Source organism: Perca flavescens, chromosome 19, assembly GCF_004354835.1.
Source record: "Perca flavescens isolate YP-PL-M2 chromosome 19, PFLA_1.0, whole genome shotgun sequence".
Lineage (NCBI taxonomy): Eukaryota > Metazoa > Chordata > Actinopteri > Perciformes > Percidae > Perca > Perca flavescens.
The window spans coordinates 19,249,394-19,268,832 of record NC_041349.1 but is presented as its reverse complement, the minus strand read 5'-3'; the positions used below and the strand labels follow the sequence as shown (position 1 = coordinate 19,268,832).

General features: G+C 40.8%; 2 protein-coding genes across 6 annotated transcripts; one reads left to right on the top strand and one right to left on the bottom strand.

Moving 5' to 3' along the window:
• Positions 1–784: 784 nt before the first annotated feature.
• On the top strand, positions 785–5,438 carry LOC114546062 (Y-box-binding protein 2-A). Of its 5 annotated transcripts, none has more exons than XM_028564724.1 (10): positions 785–1,001; positions 2,015–2,078; positions 2,189–2,222; positions 2,308–2,397; positions 2,497–2,736; positions 3,171–3,259; positions 3,350–3,554; positions 4,117–4,248; positions 4,372–4,438; positions 4,799–5,438. In XM_028564724.1, exons 1-9 carry the CDS (start codon positions 800–802, stop codon positions 4,405–4,407), a joined length of 1,092 nt encoding a protein of 363 aa, XP_028420525.1. In that variant the 5' UTR covers positions 785–799; the 3' UTR covers positions 4,408–4,438; positions 4,799–5,438. The 5 variants fall into 5 exon arrangements, with proteins under 5 accessions (XP_028420525.1, XP_028420526.1, XP_028420523.1 ...); XM_028564725.1 differs by having other exon boundaries at positions 4,372–4,445; XM_028564722.1 differs by having other exon boundaries at positions 4,369–4,438.
• Positions 5,439–6,412: 974 nt separating this feature from the next.
• On the bottom strand, positions 6,413–18,337 carry LOC114545717 (solute carrier family 2, facilitated glucose transporter member 1). Its single transcript, XM_028564179.1, has 11 exons — positions 18,018–18,337; positions 16,194–16,289; positions 14,274–14,434; positions 12,419–12,543; positions 12,217–12,332; positions 11,863–12,025; positions 9,311–9,498; positions 9,075–9,179; positions 8,038–8,139; positions 7,747–7,950; positions 6,413–7,639 (listed from the first exon to the last, which is right to left on the bottom strand). Exons 1-11 carry the CDS (start codon positions 18,048–18,050, stop codon positions 7,421–7,423), a joined length of 1,512 nt encoding a protein of 503 aa, XP_028419980.1. The 5' UTR covers positions 18,051–18,337; the 3' UTR covers positions 6,413–7,420.
• Positions 18,338–19,439: the final 1,102 nt, after the last annotated feature.

Here is a 19,439-nt window from a genome sequence, read left to right as displayed (position 1 = left end):
TTATTTCTCTTTCTCTCTCTCTCTCGCTCTCTCTTTCTTCTCAGTAATAATCATATATGATACATACACATCATATATGATAATGTGAATAAAAGAAATCCCATCCATCATCCTCATAACCATATGAACCAAATGCATCATAGTATTTCCTTCCCCCTATTAAAGACAGCATTTGTCTGATAAGCCCACTCAACGAGTTTCCATTTTATGCTACTCTACAGTGTCTACTTGGGGCCCCTTGTCACATTTCAGATGTTTTTGAGTTGTTAGCAGTTTCACCAAAGTGACATTTCCCCTCTGAACTTCTGAGATGGTTTCATGTAAATAACATTTTGAGGCCCAAAGAAAGAGGTCAAATTATACAATATTTCACAAAAAGTAGAGATTGTGTAGCAGAACTTTGGGTTTTCTTTTCTATACTCCATTAATCATATCACAACTCCCCAGATTTATCTTGTGACCCTTTGGAGGGGCCCTACACATAGGTTGGGAACCACTGCGCTAAACTACCTAACTGTATCTAAAGGAGACCTAGTTCAAACTATGTAGCTGCACCTGGATCAGCTACAACATATGCTACTATGCATTAATATTAATAATGTAATAATTTAGTGGCAAAGTACTTTTACTTTTGATACATTTTGCTGACAATACAATGAGAATATTTTGCATGTCAGGTAGAAGCCATAAGAAGTATAATAAAATGTAGAAAAAGTCAAAGGGCAGAAAGCTATTTGGTTTTATGAGAGCTACTGGAGTAATTACACGACTTATAGACTATATCCTGAAGGAGGCAGTAATGCAACTTCAAGGATGCCAACTGCCGGGAAACCTCAAAGAAGAAGAAGAAGAAGAACAAGAAAGGTTTCGGGAAGAACAGGAGGGAGGGGACTCCGGAGTGAGTAGCAATCCGACAGCGAGCATGACCGACGCTGAGGCGCAGAGCGCTCCACCATCGGCACCTGTGGAAGACGAGCCACAGCCGGAGAGGAAAGTCATAGGTGGGTGTAGAGAGTGTTTATGGTACAGACCTGTGTGTGGAAAATTGTTCAGGAATATTTCAAACAACTTTAGTTTGAGTCCATGTGCGCTTTATGTATATGAGTGAGGTAAACAGATTTATGTTGTTGCAGCATATCGTTTGATGCATTGTGGTCCTACTAATGTAAAAGAAAACTGTGTTTTTATCTTATGTGGTACCACTTAAGCTAAATCGACGAATAACGGTCAATCAGTCCTTTTTTTTCGGTTTTTGGAGCAACACGTGTGCTGAGTTTCACACATGGGTTTTGTGGGAAGCAACTAACGTTACCAATTAAGTCAAACCTCCACTGTGGAAACCAAATACCTGTTTAAGAGCTTTTATTGGCAGAAAAAAAAAACGTTAGGCCTAATTTAAGTCCTAGTTCGGCTAATGCAAAACTGGGTCACTAGAACATGTCTGGTTCTCCCCTTAGACTGTGGAAAAAAAATAAAAGCACATTCATTTATCGACTTTTAGCGGCTTTTTTGTTTTCTGCACTAAAAAGCAAAACAAAAGGAAGCCATATTATTTGTGTTTTTAGTGTCCTAAAGTGACCTAAATTTCCTCTTTATCAGCTGTCGCGCGCTCTGATCTGGACGTGCCCGCGCGCCCTCACAGGTGCAAATCATTTAACTGAGAAGCTAACGTTCCACTTTAAATGCGTTTAGGTGAACTTCCAGGGGAACGGTTAACCGCTTGTCCTCGTAAGGGTGATGTATTTAGATTTTCATGACCATCTTTGAGATGAGAAAAATGTAGCCTTGTTGTTTAGCAGCCCCCTCCCTCGTGACCTAGTGCAGACCTGGTTTCAAAGTCTTACTGTTAATGATTGACACACAGAGCTCCCATATCTTTATGTAAGTTAAGGCTGCCATTGGTACAAGCAAGATAACAGTCAGTATTATGCTCTTTGAATGGCTGTATAACAATGCACCTTATGTGAAATGTCACTGGGATACGCATTTAATCATGTGCTACCTGTTACTGTAGCCACCTTGGTCCAAGGAACAGTGAAGTGGTTCAATGTGCGTAACGGATATGGCTTCATAAACAGGTACTGCGTTTCCTCCACATAACTTTGGGATATTTGTATTACTTGCATCACTACAATTTTAGTGCATATTAATTTTTTCAGTACTAATACTCAAGTTTAATTTCTCACAGGAATGATACCAAAGAAGATGTGTTTGTTCATCAGGTAAGACAAAGTGCATTTTCTTGAATTAATGTTTTTTTATGGGTTGATGTGGAACCATTCTTTAATGTCCAACGTTTCTCCTCAGACTGCGATCAAGAAGAACAATCCTAGGAAATTCCTCCGCAGTGTTGGAGACGGGGAGGTCGTAGAGTTTGATGTGATTGAAGCCGCCAAGGTGAGAATCGGAAACTATTTGATGGTATGGCATTGCCACAGAAGTTTAAGGTCTGATTTTTAACATTTTCCATTCCTGCCCCTCTTTGGTGTCCCTCAGGGCTCGGAAGCAGCCAATGTAACTGGTCCAGGCGGTGTTCCAGTCAAAGGCAGTCGTTACGCACCAAACAAACGCCGCTTCCGTCGACGGTTCTTCCCCCGCAGCCCAAGGCCTGGTGACGAGAGCAAACCAGCTGATGGCCAGTCCTCAGCTGTTGAGGGTGAGGGGTCAGAGAACGATGGAGCAAGACCTCAGCAGCGCCGCCGTAGGCCCCGCAGACCACGGCAGGAAGCACAAGATGTAAGCTGAAGCACAGGGATTGCTACAAGGGGAAGCAACAACCAAGTTGTATTTTGTATTTATTTATTTTTTCTGCTTTTATGGTTTGTCTTTATGTAAAGAACCTTGAGTACTTTTTTTTTTTTTTTTTAAAATTTTTTATTTTAATTTTAAACGCTATATAAAATAACTGTAGAGCTATATGGCTACAACCCAGAGTAAAATGAGTGTAAAGCTTGTATTTAAGAAGTAAAGTTGCGACACAGTTAAAAACTATAGGAATAGTGGTAATTTGGGAGATTTTAAACATTGGAAAACTTTTTTTTTTTTTTTTTTTTTTTAAATCTTGAAGTTTTGCAAAGTTATTAAATATAGTAAGAATCTCTTAGGCTAGAGATGGAACTGTTCTGCATCAGTCTTGAGGTTTTGTCTGCTGGTTGTTTTTGATCGGTCAGGTTGAGGCTGGAGAGCAAAAGAACGGAGTGGCAGAGGGGGACCAAACACAGCGGCCGCCACAGCGCAGATTCTGGCGCCCATACCGCAGGTGCCAACACTGCCTATATTCTACGTTATTTTATTTTTCTGCTTCTGAATTACAGAACTGCAAAGTTGATTTTACTGTTTCCTGTGGCAGACCGTTCCGTCCTCGCCCACCTCCTGAGCAGGCTGCTGACGGCCAGCAGGCTGCTCCGGAAGAGAGCCGGGAGCAAGGCGAAGTGAAGCAGACTGAAGCCTCTGAGAGCCCCCAGACCAACGGAGAAGGAGCTGAGGGCCAGAAACCACAACGCCGCCAGTCTAGACGGCGCAGGCAAAAGAACTCTGAGTCCTCTACCTCGAAGGTGAGTGGTTTTATGGTCTGTAAACTGTATCTGTACTGTAACTGACAAATGAGCTACTGGGGCCATTTCCCAAATACAACTAAAGACTCCCAAGTGCAGAATATCTATATGGAACAAGTAAGAACTTACATTTTGAATTTGTTTTTTTTTTTTTTTTTTTTTTGGAGACATATTGGATTATAAAGACTCTTCTGCAACTTGCCTCAAGTCACAAAGTTGCCCTGAAACAGGATGTGACATCAAAGGTTTGATGTAGGGAATCAAAATATTGATCAGAGCGTTCATCTGCTAGAGCAGTGTGTAGCTTGTAGACCGTGATGCATTGTACAAAATGGACTGATGGGGTGCCACTAAAATCAATAAGTTTTTTTTTTTTTTTTTTTTTTTCATACAAAAGAAGCATCTGTAGTGTCCCTGTGGTTTGAAAGGTTCATACCTTAATTTCCAATGTCACTGGTTTACTTATATTTTAGATGGAAAGTGTGTGTTTTTTGTTGTTTTTGTAAGACATTTGTGTTTACGGTCATTGTGTGCTTAACACAATGTTGGTACTTTTACACAGAACGATACAGAGAAGTCTGCATCAGAACCTGGTACCCCCCCACAGACCTCCAAACCAGCTGACCTTAAATCCACATCAAAATCTCCAAAGGCCTCCCCCAAAACCTCTCCCAAAACAGCAAAATCACCTGAGGTAAGGTGTTAAACAACTGCCTTTTTTTTATTTTATTTTTTTTAAAACACTCATTCCCTTATCTGTATGATCACTGGTGTTTGTGTTGACAAAATATCTAAACGGTCTCCTTCCCCACAGCAGGCAGCTGCCACAACAGTCCCAGCACCAGCAGAGTGACGTTAGTGAGAGGACAGTCTCGTGACCCTTGGTGAGAGGTGGGTCAGGCAGGGTGGGGGACATGAGGGTGTAGGGTTGCACTTGTCACATCTTTTACAGAGTGCAAGATGACAGGCATTAACAGGCTGTTTAAAGATTTCCTGTAGCTGGTTTTAAGGTGGAATGATAAAGGGGTGGCAAGATTTTTGAGGAGTCTTTAAGGAGTTCTTCAATTCAGGGAATAATTCAGAGTGAAACCTCTGAGCTCTGATCCTGGATTTCAGGTTGATACTATCCTTGTTTTAGGGTCAGAGGTGTCTTTTGTGTTTTTAATGTCTTTTGTTTCTGTATGTTTTTTTTTCTCATTTCCTGTGTCTCCCTTGCGTCTTTATTTTTGTCTTTGTTTTCGTAGGTCCTAGGGTTGGAGGGCTGGACCTATTTCAGAACACATGCACTGCTCTCCCCTCCCTGCACTTGCCCTATCCTCCAACCCACCCTGTGTCGCTGTCATCCCTCAGGCCCCCTCCCCTCATCTTGTCTTGTGTTGTCCTGTCTAGACAATGATGTTTTGAAAAGAGGGATGAGCTAGGGAAATGGGGGAATACAAGTGGGTGCATATTTAGAAGTTGATACATCTTTAAAAAAATAAAAGGGGGGAAAAAAAAAATGGACAATCTGCTTGGTAACCCAGTTATTCCAACCCCCCTTTGAAAATGATTTTTCTTTGATTGCCTAGATGGGACACATCAAGTAGTTTATTGAGGAACCAACCTTGATTTTTATTTAACTTGTTTTAAATTTGGTTGAAGAGGGGAAAACCAAGCAAGTTTGAGGTTGGTGGTGCATTATGGGAGTCAGTTTAGTTCTGTTACCACCTCTCAAAACATACTCTTCCCTTCATCTCCTCAGTTAAGGATAGATTGAAAGGAAACTTTTTTTTTTTTTTTTTTTTTTACTTATTTGTGTGTGTGTGCTTTTCTTTTGGAGGGGATTATGTGCAATGTCAGTAGTTCAAATGCTAATTAAAACAATCATGTTTGCAAATCTCAGGATACAGTCGTTATTTCTTGTCTGACGATGGGTGCAGATTACAAGATACTACTTTGACTATTTGTTTTTGAAATTGGATTACTTAATATTTAATGCAGCACAATTAAGTACTATTTAGAAATAAATGGAGTCCTTCATAGGGGTTTTCAGTAACATTATTTACAGTACTTGCATTCTTTACTCACATGACCTTGGCATCATTATTCACTCTATACAAATGGCAGGGCCTCTCTGAACAACCTCAATACAAATCCTCAGAAGATAGTGCTACACACCATTTAAAGACTGGACAGCAAACCGCACACATGACAGAAGAAAAATGCACAAACATGACTCTTGTGTGATTCCAAAAAAAAAAATCTTGCTCTCATGTATCAGGCTTGTTTACAAAACCAAACACTGGTGTGCTTAAAGAATTGAACTTTTAGAACCTCACACCTTTTTATTTAAATTTTTTTTAAACTACCAAATAACACACTATGTACACAAAGTACTAAAATACATTTTGTTTCTTTTTAATGTAGCTTTTCTGCAGGTTGTGCAATGAGTTTCTCATCGGAAATATACGTCATGGCACTTTGCCTGAGTTTAAAGGTGCTGTAGGTAGGATTGCGAAGATTTGAACATCGACAACTTCTCAGTCCCTCTCTCTCTCTTCCCCCCCACCCCCTTTCTGCTAAAGCCCAAAATTGTCTCCTAAGCCCCCTCCTCCCACAAGGGAGAATGAATGAGTGTGCACGAGCAGGCATTGACAGAGTTGGACACCCCCCCCCCCCCCGGCCATGATTGGTGCATCTGAACAGGTAGCTGTGGATTTTTGCAAATCGCACTACAGGCTGTAGGTGGTGCCAGAGGAGCCGAATATTTCTAATTTTTTTTAAATTACCTGCTTCATGTAGTTTTACTCTAACATAGGGTCAGTTTCAGCAAATGAGTTTTATAAGTCTTACCTACTGCACCTTTAAGCTGGGAATGACTACATGAATGAAAGCCCAGTTTGGCAATGAAGACTTTTCAGGTTCTTTCTAAAAATGAAAGAGTGGCTGGTTAAAATGGGACACAATATGAACCGCTGACATGTTAGGGCTGGGTACCGTTTGAAATGTTTCTACACTGATACAATACCGGAGTTTTGATACTGATGACAAACCTATTTAAATTTGAATAAAAATGTTCTTTTCTTAAACATCCCAAATGTTAAATGTTGTCTAAACTCATGCAGCTGCACAAGAACCTTGCTTCTAAATCTAAAATTGGCAAAATTATAATTTTAATCTAAACCTGATCAAGAATAAATTTGACCACCTTTTTGATATTCAATGTTTCAGTACTTAAGTAAATTTTCAGTTAGTACCAATAAAGTATTTGTTTAAAACCCATGTCCATGTTCCTGTATAATGTAAAGGGGTTTTAGGATTTAAATCTTAACCAGTTAGACCCATTACATCTACAATTTTCAGGCCATGATCCTATAGTTGGAGCTAAATGGTAAGTGTTCCCAGCTTTAGTACAAAATATGCAAATATGGCTGTATATCCTAGTTCTTTTGGGTTCCTCCAAAACTGAAAACTTTGGATGTCTTTGTAGATAAAGTGCAGGAATTCCAAAGTCTCCACCTCTGTCTTTCAATATGTCACCATGGAATAACATCCTACCACATGGGCAGTCAATGCCTCAACAGTCCAGACACTTTGTTCTGATATGCATCTTATTCCTTGAAACTACAGTAGTCAACTTTTAATCCATAGATTTTTAGCCTTTGTCAAGGCTCAATTCGTAACCTCATATTGCAGTGGTACCAGCATAGGACAATTCAAAAACACCTAAATTGTCACATACCTTTTAACAATTGCTTTGGCACTGCAATCTATATGAATACATCAATTGACCTCAATATACATGTCAGAAAATAAAGTTTGGAGTCAGGCCCACACAGTTCATCCCAAGCTGTACTCAGTCCCATTTCTCTTCAGGCAGGGGATCTTCAGTTGATGCTTTCCTCCCCCAAGTAGTCCAGCTCTGTGCTGGGCTTGTCCAGGTCCATGTCCATGTCCATCATTCCTGCTGCAGAGTGCTGATCGAAGTTTGCAGCGATCTGGTCGAAGGTTTTACCCCGTGTCTCTGGCACCCTGAAGAATGTGAAAATGAGGAAGAAGAGGAGGAGTGCTGCAAAGATCAGGAAAACATATGGCCCACACACGTCCTGGGGAAAGATGGTGGGGGAAAAAAAGTCCAAATTAAAACATATTAGAAGTGTTAGACATTTTTTTGGGACATCTACAACATCTATTCAACTTAAGAAATACTCACAGCAACATATTGGAAGCACATGCCGATGATGAAGTTAGCGGTCCAGTTGGAGAAGCCAGCCACAGCCATGGCAGCCGGCCTTGGACCCTGAGAGAACAGCTCGGCCACATAGAACCAAGGGATGGGGCCCGGACCGATCTCAAAGAAGGCCACAAAGCCAAAGATGGACAGCATGCTGATGTAGCTCATCCATGGGACACTGTCCTATCAGGTGGGAGGAAAAAGGGTTCAGAAGTTTGTAGAGAAAACATCCATAACTGTAAAGGACACTTGCATCTTTGAGAAACTGACCAACAAAGCAAGAGCTGTGGTCATGACGATGGCACAGATGCACATCCCACCAAGTCCCAGCATGTGGAGCGTTCGTCGACCCATCCGCTCTATGAGGAAGAGCTGTTAATAAAAAGAAAATGTGGTAATTGAGAGGTTGTTATCCTCAGTAGGTAATTTGAGGTAAAACTTACATATTCTACTGTAGTTGCTAAGGTTAGTTGTCCACCTAGTAGGGCTGTCCTCGACTAAAGAAATTCCTAGTCGACTAACACTTATACGATTTTGTCGACTAATCGATTAGTTGATTTAATTGACAGAGCTGTGCGCTTTGAGAGGTGGTTAAGACCAGAAGAGCACAATATAAATGTAGTTAATTAACCATCTGTAAAACTGAGTTTCTCCACAATTAATCCTGCAAAAGCACCACATTAAATCTTGTGTTTACCATAAATGTGCTCAGAAGTTTCTTGAAAATAAGTAATTAAGCATGAATAAGCATAAAAAATGACTAATCGACTAAAGAAATCTTTGTCGACTAAGACCAAAACGACCGATTAGTCGACTAAGAGGTGGCAGCCCTACCACCTAGTTTGTACAGAAATATGACAAATATGTCAAAACAAGAGCAAGATTCTACAGTACTGCTAGAAGCTCTGTCAGGTTGAACAGTGATGATTTGGGATCACCAAAGTCAGGATTATTGTAAAACATTTGTGGACCGGCCAACATTGCCATCCAAAGAGTCATGCTTCAAGTGTGGCTAGTAAATCCCGCTTTTTGATCCGTTTAATGACGAAACATCTTGACCTGCTAAACCAACCTTGACCTATTTGGATACAGAAATGTCTAAGAAACAGCCACGAGAAGAACCAGCCGTGCTATCTTATCCACTCTTTGATAACAATGTTAACCAGTAATAGAGACACACTTTGGTACATAAGAGGACAGTAATCTTTTTCATACTAAATTCACAAAAGATTGAACATTTACAATTGGATTATTTCATAGGAAGGAAGAGAGACATCAAAAAGCCAAGAGGAGGGCGTGTTACTAACCGAGACCACAGTGAAGGCACAGTTTACCACGCCGGCTCCAATGGTGGCATAGACTGGACTCTGGACTCCTGCCTTCATGAAGATACTCGTGGAGTAGTAGAAAATCTGACCAGAGGGGTAAACACATGATATGATTATGTTAATATTATACTTGCACTAATCTTTTTTGAGACTTTATGCAAGGTGTATTCATGTCACTCATACAACAGAAGTATAAAGAATAATGTTAAACTCACTGCATTGACCCCAGACAGCTGCTGGGAGAGCTGCAGCAGGATGGAAATGAAGATGGGCTGGCGGTAGAGCGGAGAGCGAAAGAGCTCCAGGATGGACACCTTTCTCTCCATATCCATCTTCCTCTTCTCCTCTTTCATCTCCGCCAGCATGCTGCCCACCTCCTGCCTGCCCGTCAACCTCCTCAGGCCTGCACAAAGGTGTGTATGTTCAATTAGAATATTCTTATGAAAACCTGTTTAAGGCCTTTAGTCACTTGGAGTACATTCAGCCCCATACATGTTACATAAGGTGACCTAAGAGTACTTTAGTACAAAAAGCAAGATACTGTACTGCAAGTGATTAGATAGTGTAGTAAATCTGTAGACAACGTATTTGTACAGCTCTTTGCTCAACTTAAATAGAAGACTTAAGTAGTAGTTTACCCCAAATTAGGAATTCAGTCTTGCTGTCTCATCCTCAGGTCAGATTTTTAGAAACCAACAAACACAAAGTAAGTAAGTCTAAATTCACTTCAGCATCTCAGCCTTCTCTCGTGAGATTTATATTATTGTGGTACTCGTTCAACAGCAACAAAAATACAGAAAATGTCAATAAAATGTCTTCATGTTCAGCATGATCCAATCATTGTAGCCAAATCCACAGTCTCCTGACTGGCTTGAAACTATAAACAAATAATGATATATATGTTGTACTTGTGGAACGGCAAAAAAAAAAAATTCTATATATATCTTCAAAAATATAGTACTCCCAAAGTTCCTATATCTTTTCCAATGTCTCCCCATTTTTCTCCCCAAATCCTTTTTTCAGGCCCTTGACTCTTGAAAATATATTTGGAATGGTAAACACCCTCGGTTACGGAAAGCTTTTCTTAAAAGACCCAAACAAACAAGTGGAATGGCCCTCCCTAATTTCCAGTACTATTACTGGGCTGCTAATATTCGTTCTTTAGTGTATTGGGTGCATGTTCACCTCGACGACTCAGCCCCAGTCTGGGTAACAATGGAGTCCAGCGCTATTAGCCAATTGTCTCTATCTGCCCTCTTAAGCGCCACACTCCCACTCTCTTCTGCTATACCCAATTTAGGAAGAATTTTGGATTGCAGATTTTTTCACTTCTTGGCCCAATTGCAGCTAATCATTTGTTTGCTCCATCGATGGTGGATGGTGCATTTAAGATCTGGCATAAAAAATGGCTTAAAATGCATCGCGATTTATTTATTAATGATCTATTTGCTAGTTTCTCTCAATTGACAAAAAACTTTGGTTTCGTAAAGACTTTCTACAAATCAGGCATTATATACAGAAGTTAATTCCCGATATGTTTCTTTCTGTTAACCCCACATTAAAAGGCACAATTTCTGTCTTTTACAACCTTATTTCGAAGTTGCATAGCCCTTCATTAGCAGCTATAAGAACCATGTGGGAGCAGGACCTAGGTTCTACCTTCACAGATCACATGTGGGATTCAGTCCTGCATCGGATACGCTCTACCTCCATGCTCTTGTGCAATTTAAAGTAGTACATCGTATCCACATATCTAAAACCAAACTAGCTCGTATGTTCCCTGATGTGGAACCGACCTGTGATAGCTGTAAGAGCGCACCTGCGTCACTCTTTCACATGTATTGGACGTGTTCCACGTTGACTGAGTTCTGGACATCAGTCTTTCAAACAATTTCTGAAGTACTTCACCATCAAATTGAGCCAAACCCTTTTACTGGCATTTTTGGCATTTCTCCAAATTTGGGCTTGCCTAAAGTGAAGCTTAAGGTATTGGCCTTTACCTCCTTACTGGCTCGTAGGGTTATCTTACACAAGTGGAAAGACCCTGCTCCTCCTTCCCACTCACATTGGATTAGAGACTTTATGTCCTGTATGAATTTAGAGAAAATACGTTAACTACCCAGGGATCTGAGAATAAATTTTACAAAATATGGCGCCCTTCTTGACATTTTTTGAGAAACCAACTACAACAATATCAGAGTAGCTACCCCCTTCCCCTCTTTTAATTTATTTTATTCCATTCTATTTATGTGTGTATTTCGTTTCTGCCATTCTTAACCCTTTCAACCTTTATGTATTATAATTTAGAATGTGATTTAAATCATCTGTTGTAGGAATTTCTTAATGCAGGTTTGTTTGTAATTGGGTGGGAGGGTGGGGTATGTTCTGGTTAAAGAAAATAGGGAAAAATATGTATATTCCATCGTACAGTAATTGTTTTAGCAAATTTGTCATTCAATAAAAAAACTTATATAATAACTAAATATAATAACATTTGCTTTATTATACCTACTCACGACACGACGCTACGGCTGCTAACTTTCTGTGTGCCAGTTTAGCTGTGACTGGCGATGAAAACAATAAAAGTTATCATAATTTCCCTCTGGTATATTTGGGTTTTAGTTTTAACCTCACAAAATAAACCACAAAATACAATTATGTTAAAGGGGATGAAAGTGACAGCAACATTTTTAGGCTTACTCCAGTATAAAAACCAAGATCTTAAAGACATCGTAAGACCAGTCTGGAGTACTCCAGCCCAGCTCACCTCTCTTGGCTTGGTGTTCCTGGCAGCGAATGATGTAGAGGAAGCGGGGGCTCTCGGGGCAGAAAGGCAGAAGTGCCATCTGAAATACAGCCGGCACAATGGCTATACCCAACAGAACTGGCCACAAGTCCTCAACCCCCAGTAACGACTCAAGACCGAAGACCTGCATCGGGAGAAGGGTCAAGTGTGAGGGCATAAGATGATATATAAAAACGTTTAAAGAAAAGGCTATTACAACATATTAACATAAAACTCAGGGAAACACTTGTTGACATAATGGGACATTGCAGCTGGGGTTCATACATAAAGGTTTTATAATCTCTACAACATCTATATCATAATGTGCTGTCATACCTGTGCTATGAGAATACCAGTGACTATAGCCAGTTGGTGCAGCGTGCCCAGTGCCCCTCGCAGACTCGTAGGAGCTATCTCACCCACATACATCGGTGTCAAGGCTGATGCCAACCCTGCAGAGAGGAAAAGTTGGATGAGAGACAGAAACTTTTTCTATAAAGTGTGTAGGAGATAACCTAATGAACAGTGGAGCGCTCACCGCAGTAGATACCAATGATAAAGCGCCCGAGGATCAACATTTCAAAGGAGCGGCAGAGCTTGGACAACCCCATCAGACTCCCACCAATGAAGGCAAACATGTTGTTTATGAGCATGGCTTTCCTCCTGGAAAATACACAGACAAGCATCTTTGAAGTGATTCAACAGCTTTTAAATCTTAACTTGACCTATTATCATCATCATTATCAAAGAGTCCTGGAGGGGGTGTTGCATTTGGAATAAAAGTCTTAACTTATCATCCAGAAGATTAGCATTAATTTAAACACTATTAAGAGTATTTCATAATAATAAGTCTTTTTTACATTGTTTTTTTGCTGAGAGGCTGTTTGGAAAAACAAAACACACTCTTCTCAAATCACTTGCAACATAAAATTATGGTAAACATAAAAATAACTTTTAGTCCTGTAAGTGTTAGCACAATGACTTTGGGGTAAAAAATGTTTGTCCAAAGATTGACTTGAAGAATACTACAGCACACTTTATTTGAATAATGAACATTATACAGTAGATTTGTTTATACTATAGTCTGTGTGTTTGATATAAGGTATGGTGGGTGTAGATGAATTAGACAGATCACTTTTGCCTCCAGAGGGCAGTATCATACAACAACATTGAATGCTTTAGTAAGTTGCTGAATTCCTGACTGAAATGAATAGTTATTCTTAAATAAACTTAAATAGGACACATTTACCAGCCTCACTCTTGCAGTTTGGCATTATATCTGAAGTTATTTTCAGACCATGCCAAAAGGTTATGTTTCCCACATATTTTATATGATTCCCCAAACATGTTTTAGACGTATAAAAATGTTCTGCTTTGAATAATAATTTGGGTCTGATATGTTTTTTTTTTTCCTCACAAAAATGTTCAATTACCAAAACAATCTTAAAATGACATACTCACTGTAAGTGAATGTGCGTTAGAGCAGCCTTCTGCCCATACATCATCTGCACAGTGAGCAAAACCTCATTTCAAAGCATACTGCTCACTGCTCCGTCTGTGCTCACATCTGTTATTTTCCTATTCCAGTCTTGAAAACTCTTATTTGTGCCCTGTAGACTTACATCTAAATTACTCTGACCTCAGAGGTCACAGCAGCTCCCACCGTCTCAACCAGCCACACCAGTGTCCGCTGCTTTTTTTAGGATGTCCTTGTCCTGAGTGCACCTAAGCCGAACGCTACCACCCTCCTGACCCCTCCTGACCCAGTGCTGCCTGCTCTGTTAAGCGCCCCTTTCAGTCAATGCAAGCTGTGGCCTGCAGTTCAGTTTGCATCCCAGCTCAGATTACAGAGGGAAACTGGGACGACGGAGAACATCCTAGGCAGAGTTTTCCCTAAGTGACTATAGAGTAGATGTTGGCATTTTGGATCCATGCAGGGTGTAAAGCAAACTGATGTATCATGACTCATAGAGTTGGCCACTGAAATATTTCACAATTTACCAGATTGTCCAAACGTAAGGTAGCATGGATTCAGGAAGAGTTTTGTAGTTTAGTTAAACTATACAGTATGTATACTGTGTATTCTAGTAATTAAGGTTATTTAAGTGTGATACACACAAGTATTTCTGTTTGAATTGTTCTTGCTCTGTTTTTTGCACACGTGAATCAAACAGTGATATTCATGTAAACTCTAGTGCCTGAGTGTTCATACTGGACAGATAGTAAAATGTGCAACCACTGACATAGCTGATAATAGGAACCTAAAATGTAATGTAGTAAATCAGTTGTAGCCTGGGTTAAATAAGCTTGGGTTCATGCAACAGGCAAAATACAAACTCCCAATTCCATTGGAAATCCCTTAATTATGTGTGGCATCCTTTGTGTTTCCCTACCTGCCCAGCCACTCGGAGATGAAGCCCACACAGGAGGAGGAAAGCATGCCACCAATGGAGAAGATGGCCACGGACAGGGACCAGAGGGAGGTGAGAGTCCCTGTGGGGATGGACTCTCCATACCGGTGCACCCATGTAGCATTATAGTCCGCCTCAATGATCTGGACAGGGCACAGAGGGGACAGGAGACCCAGAGAAAGCATGAGTAATGTTAAACAACAGATCGACCCGAGAGTTCAACTCCCTAGGAGTCAAACAGAAACAAATGAAGACAAATAAGAAATAAGACAGGTGCCAACCAAAGTGTTTCAGTACTGATACTGAAAGCTGGCATTGAATGTCCAAATGTACTACATTTTTAGTACGGGTTTCCTAAAAACATATTATATATATATATATATATATATATATATATATATATAATATATTTCTCAAATAAGTGTTTTTTAAAAAAAAACATTTGCCCACACAAATTCAGGTATTGTGTGGGCGCTAACACTGAAAATCTTCAAAGAACCCTGTTCACACTTAGAAGTTGGGCAGGGCCAGGATTTTACTATTAGCTCCTGAGATGAAAATACATTTATACAAATGTAAAGGGGTCATCAAAACAGTAAAGTCAAAACAACAGGAAAAAAAATCCATATGGAGGATGTACACAGCAGAAAAAATAAAGGATAAATTAGAGAAATATATAAACAGCCAACACCTGGCTGCCTCCTTCTAAAACGGCTCTATTTTAATGACCAACAAAACTGTCTAATAATGTCATACGCACACATAAAGACAGCTTCTAGTCAGGTGTCAGTGAATCAACTGAGTGGTGTTTGTAGTTAAGCAGCCGAGTCAGAGAAAACCTACCTGATTTGGCTTTAGTTATCTGTGAGCATTCATCTTTCTGACTGACTGTAAATGTGTTACTAATGCCAAACAACAGCGTATACTGTGAAGTGTTGTGTGACATATTAATATATGGAATTAAGTGGAAGTATTTATTGACTTGAGTCCTGATAAAAGAGCAACATACATACACTATATGGGCAGTCGTAAAATCATACATTTCTCACATACAGTCACCGAGCATGCCTTCATACTGGAACACCAGATGTGGCTGCAATATGAGCAGTCAGAGCAAGTCAAGTTTAAAAAAAATCATGTGCCTCTATCTATCTATATATATATATATATATATTTACATACAGCGTTTTTATGCAAAGGCTCCATACATAAGTGTGTTCAGTACCACGTTGCCTTCTGGATGTAACAGAAAACTAATCATTTAGCCTAACCCTACTTTCCTCATAAACCAGACAGCAATACCCTCTCGTTCCAGTCACACCAGAGGCAGTCATGTTTTGGCATTGCTGTGTATACATAAACACAACTGAGATGCCTATGATGATCATATAAGGTGTACATCTGACTCCCTTGCATTTATCTCCTTTGCATCATGTACAAGTTTATTTTCTGAACACAATTGGCATTGTTTGAGGTGTCAAACACTCCGCATTGTAACATCAGGAAAAAATGAGAAACAGTTCAGTTGACCAGCAGCAATGGAAGCAAAAACTGTCCTGTCCTGTTGGTAGTGTCCTGTACACTGTCTTGTGACTCCCATGCCTGTCCCGGGACAGTCAGACACTGTGAGTGTACAGGACAGTGTCTGACTGTCCAGGGACAGTCATGGAGTCACAGGACAGTGTCTGGGAGTCACAGGACAGTGTACAGGACACTACTAACAGGACAGGACAGTTTTTGCTGCCACTGCTTCTCCAGTTGATGTCTGGTCAAACGTCACTCCGCATCTTACACCAGCACTTTTTTTTAAACACACCTCCATTCTTTTAATACAGATTGGCAGCGGTTTGGAACTTTTATTGGCCAATTTTGATAATCTAGTGATCTGTTCTTTGTTTTTACCTTCTGAGGTGCATTGATGACGCCGATGTTGTATCCAAACTCCAGAGATCCCAGGACAGCAGTGAAGACTGAGAGAACAAAGGTTCCAGTCAATGTCTGGAGTACAAACACACACAAAGAGACACATATAGAGAGGTAAAAAAACAAACCGCACACTGAGTGTAAAGATAATTGCGGCAAATAATTAGAGAGCTTAAGGGAATAACTGGGCTTGGTTTCAGCACTGTAGCTCTACTCCCTCCAACATCAACTATATATAACTGTGATCCTGATGCGAGACAGTCTCTTCAGCACTGTCCATGACTTCACAGGCTACTTTTCTATTGACGCCTGAACTTTAACTTCCCCATCAGGCTACAGGCACCTGTCTCCACGGTGACAGACGAGACAGTCTTGGGGAGATGAGGTCTTCCCCTCTAGCATAGTGTGTTTCAGTCTCAAAGAGCCATTTCATTAACTGGCAGATTAGTTACCATAGCATCCCAATGCTAAAGACATAACTCAATAACCGATTTACATGTTTTTGGAGGGTTTATGAAATATTTCAAGACCTGCTGGATAAACAGAAAAAACACACCCATTATGGCTTCCTGTTAAATTGGCATTTTGGTGATGTGGACCTCCTGACAACAAAAAGATGATATGACTAAAATGTGCAAAGCTGATCTTCCTGTATTGTATTGTATTCTGTTATATTGTATTCAGATCATTCAGCAGTTTAAGTTTAAGTTAGCGTGCGTCTGTAACACTGTGTCTTGACCTTGCTGTGTTGAGTCTCTAGATAAGTGCTGTGTAGTATTCATGAACCAAAACAAAAGTGTGTGTGTGTGTGTGTGTGTGTGTGTGTGTGTGTGTGTGTGTGTGTGTGTGTGTGTGTGTGTGTGTGTGTTTGTGTCCTTGCAATGGAAAAGGTAGAACATCAGAAGCAGCCAGTTATGCTCTATTACACTTCATGTTACCTGCATTTCATTAAAAATCACATAGTTGAATGCTCAGTTATTCATTTACTTTTCTCTTATGAATTAATCTGATTCCTTAGAACGCTGAGAGTGTGTTTGCTTTTTGCTTTGTTTGAGTGTCCAAGCTTGCAGGATTTATTTTACATTGAAGCCAAAATGTCTGAGGTGCAACAGACATCCCCACATCCCTGGAGCATCAGCCTGCCCTGTTACAGACAGCGTTCTCACAGACTGGTGTTGAAGCGCCTTCAGGAGTTTTTCTCTTAAGATTAACAGTCCACTCACTCTTGTTTCAAAATTAAGCAGAGATGAAACTGAATCACTTAAAAGTGATTCATACATCCACTTGACCTAATTTCTCAGAAAGAGCTGCAGGTAGCACATAGCACAGGCATTGTTTATGAGGGTGAAAAGGAACCAGTCAAACTAGGTGGCCTGTAACAAAGCAACAGTCGGCTCTGACCTAACACTCAGCTATTTGACTGGTCAAGGTCACTGCTCAGGACTAAATAAGGGCCATGGCTTGTTCAAAATCATATCAAAGCTGATGTTTTTTCCTCCCTGAAACGGACAAATTTATTGTAGTTACTTGGTTGTTGCAAAGTTGAAAATTGTTGATTGTTATTATTCTCAATTGTTCTTTACTTTAGATTTTATGTAAATGATAATATAGGCCGTTGCCTTGCACGTTTTCAACGAAACTGAGAGAAATGGTTTTGGTCTCCAGTTTTTTGTATATGACGGAGATAAACCCGTGCGTAAAATGTCTTCTAATACGCACCGAACAGTGATATGCGCACAGAACTAAGAAAAAAAACACAGCCACATTTACACATTGTGAAAAGCTCTAAAGAACGAAAATTACCTCCCCTCCAAGTTGCTGAAACCCGGCCGGCATGACTTTGACAGCTCCAGGCACCCAGTAGCAGTCGATGACAGATGCGTCTGGTGCCAAGTGGAGACACGTGAAACCCCCCAAAAAGGACAACAAGTCCCGATTTAAACCTTAGCACTTAAGCAACAAAGAAACGGAGGGAAACGTAAAATCCAAAAGAGAACGCCAAAGTTATCGGTCTGGTGCGTCCTGTGCTGCAAACTGCGTTGTGTCCGTCCAGCTGGGATAGACTGACACCCACACAAGTTTCTCGTATAGAGCGTTGTCGGGGTGGGGGTGGGGGTGGCTGATCTTGAGGTCCTCCCGCAGAGGTCGGGGCACGCGCAGCAGGAAGCTCATATGACCTTAACTGCTATTGGCTGAAGGGAGAGCATAGGAAGACCATGATGTGCAACCGAAAACTGAGGTTTTCTCCAAGACAAGGGCGTCTGGTTTCTATAATGGAAAGTGAGAGAGCTGTGATTACATTTTAAGATTCCTGTTTAAATAAACAATAATTTATCTGAGGATGAGTGGAAGGTTTGCTGAGGACCAAATTTGGGCCCACTTTAAAAGCCCATGTTACATAATGTTGACTGGCCTTTTAAAGAATTACTGTATAAACTCTCTCTAATGTGGTGCATCTTACTCATGAGGTGCAACATTTGCAGTATTGTGTTGAAGAATCTTTTTCTTTTTTTTGAGCTACAGATCTGTGAAGCATCATCTATAGAGGGAAAAATATTAGCACTGCACAGGTGTTGGACCTTAGACGAACCCAAGTCAGAGTCTGTCACGCCACCAGCTATGACTCAACATTTTTAATGGGGCAGCAGAGAGGGGCTCGTCTTTGACGCCTGGGCTCCCATTGTCATTGTCACTTCCCAACAGCAATAAATCCATTTCTATTTCAGATCACATGTCAAAGGGGTCACACACCATACCTCACCCTGTTCCACAACCCCCCCCCCTTCTGTTCCACACAACAAAGCTTAATCCTCCTCCAGCAGGCAACAGGTGGATCCTAAATTTGGGCTTTGCCACCTTCGTTAGCAGTGTAGGTGTGGTCAGGGGAAGTTTGTGACACTCAGTGTGTCCGAGGCAGGGATTAGGGGGTGTGTTGTGGGAGTGTTGCACTGGGCGGGAAAAGTACAGATCGGGCAAAGAGCTCAGTGGAAAAATATCTGCTCTAGATCTCTCAATCAAATTATTTAAGTCCACCCCTTGCAGACACACCTCCACATTACACCACTCTCTACATCATGCCACTCTCTCCTAGGAGCTTGCCGCCTTTGCCTTTTCCTGCCCTCATACGAACATTGAGAAAGGGAGGAACCTGACACCCCTCATCCAAAGCCAGGGGCCCCAAGCACAGTCATGTGTGTGTCACTCTGACTAAATGTAGAGAAACTT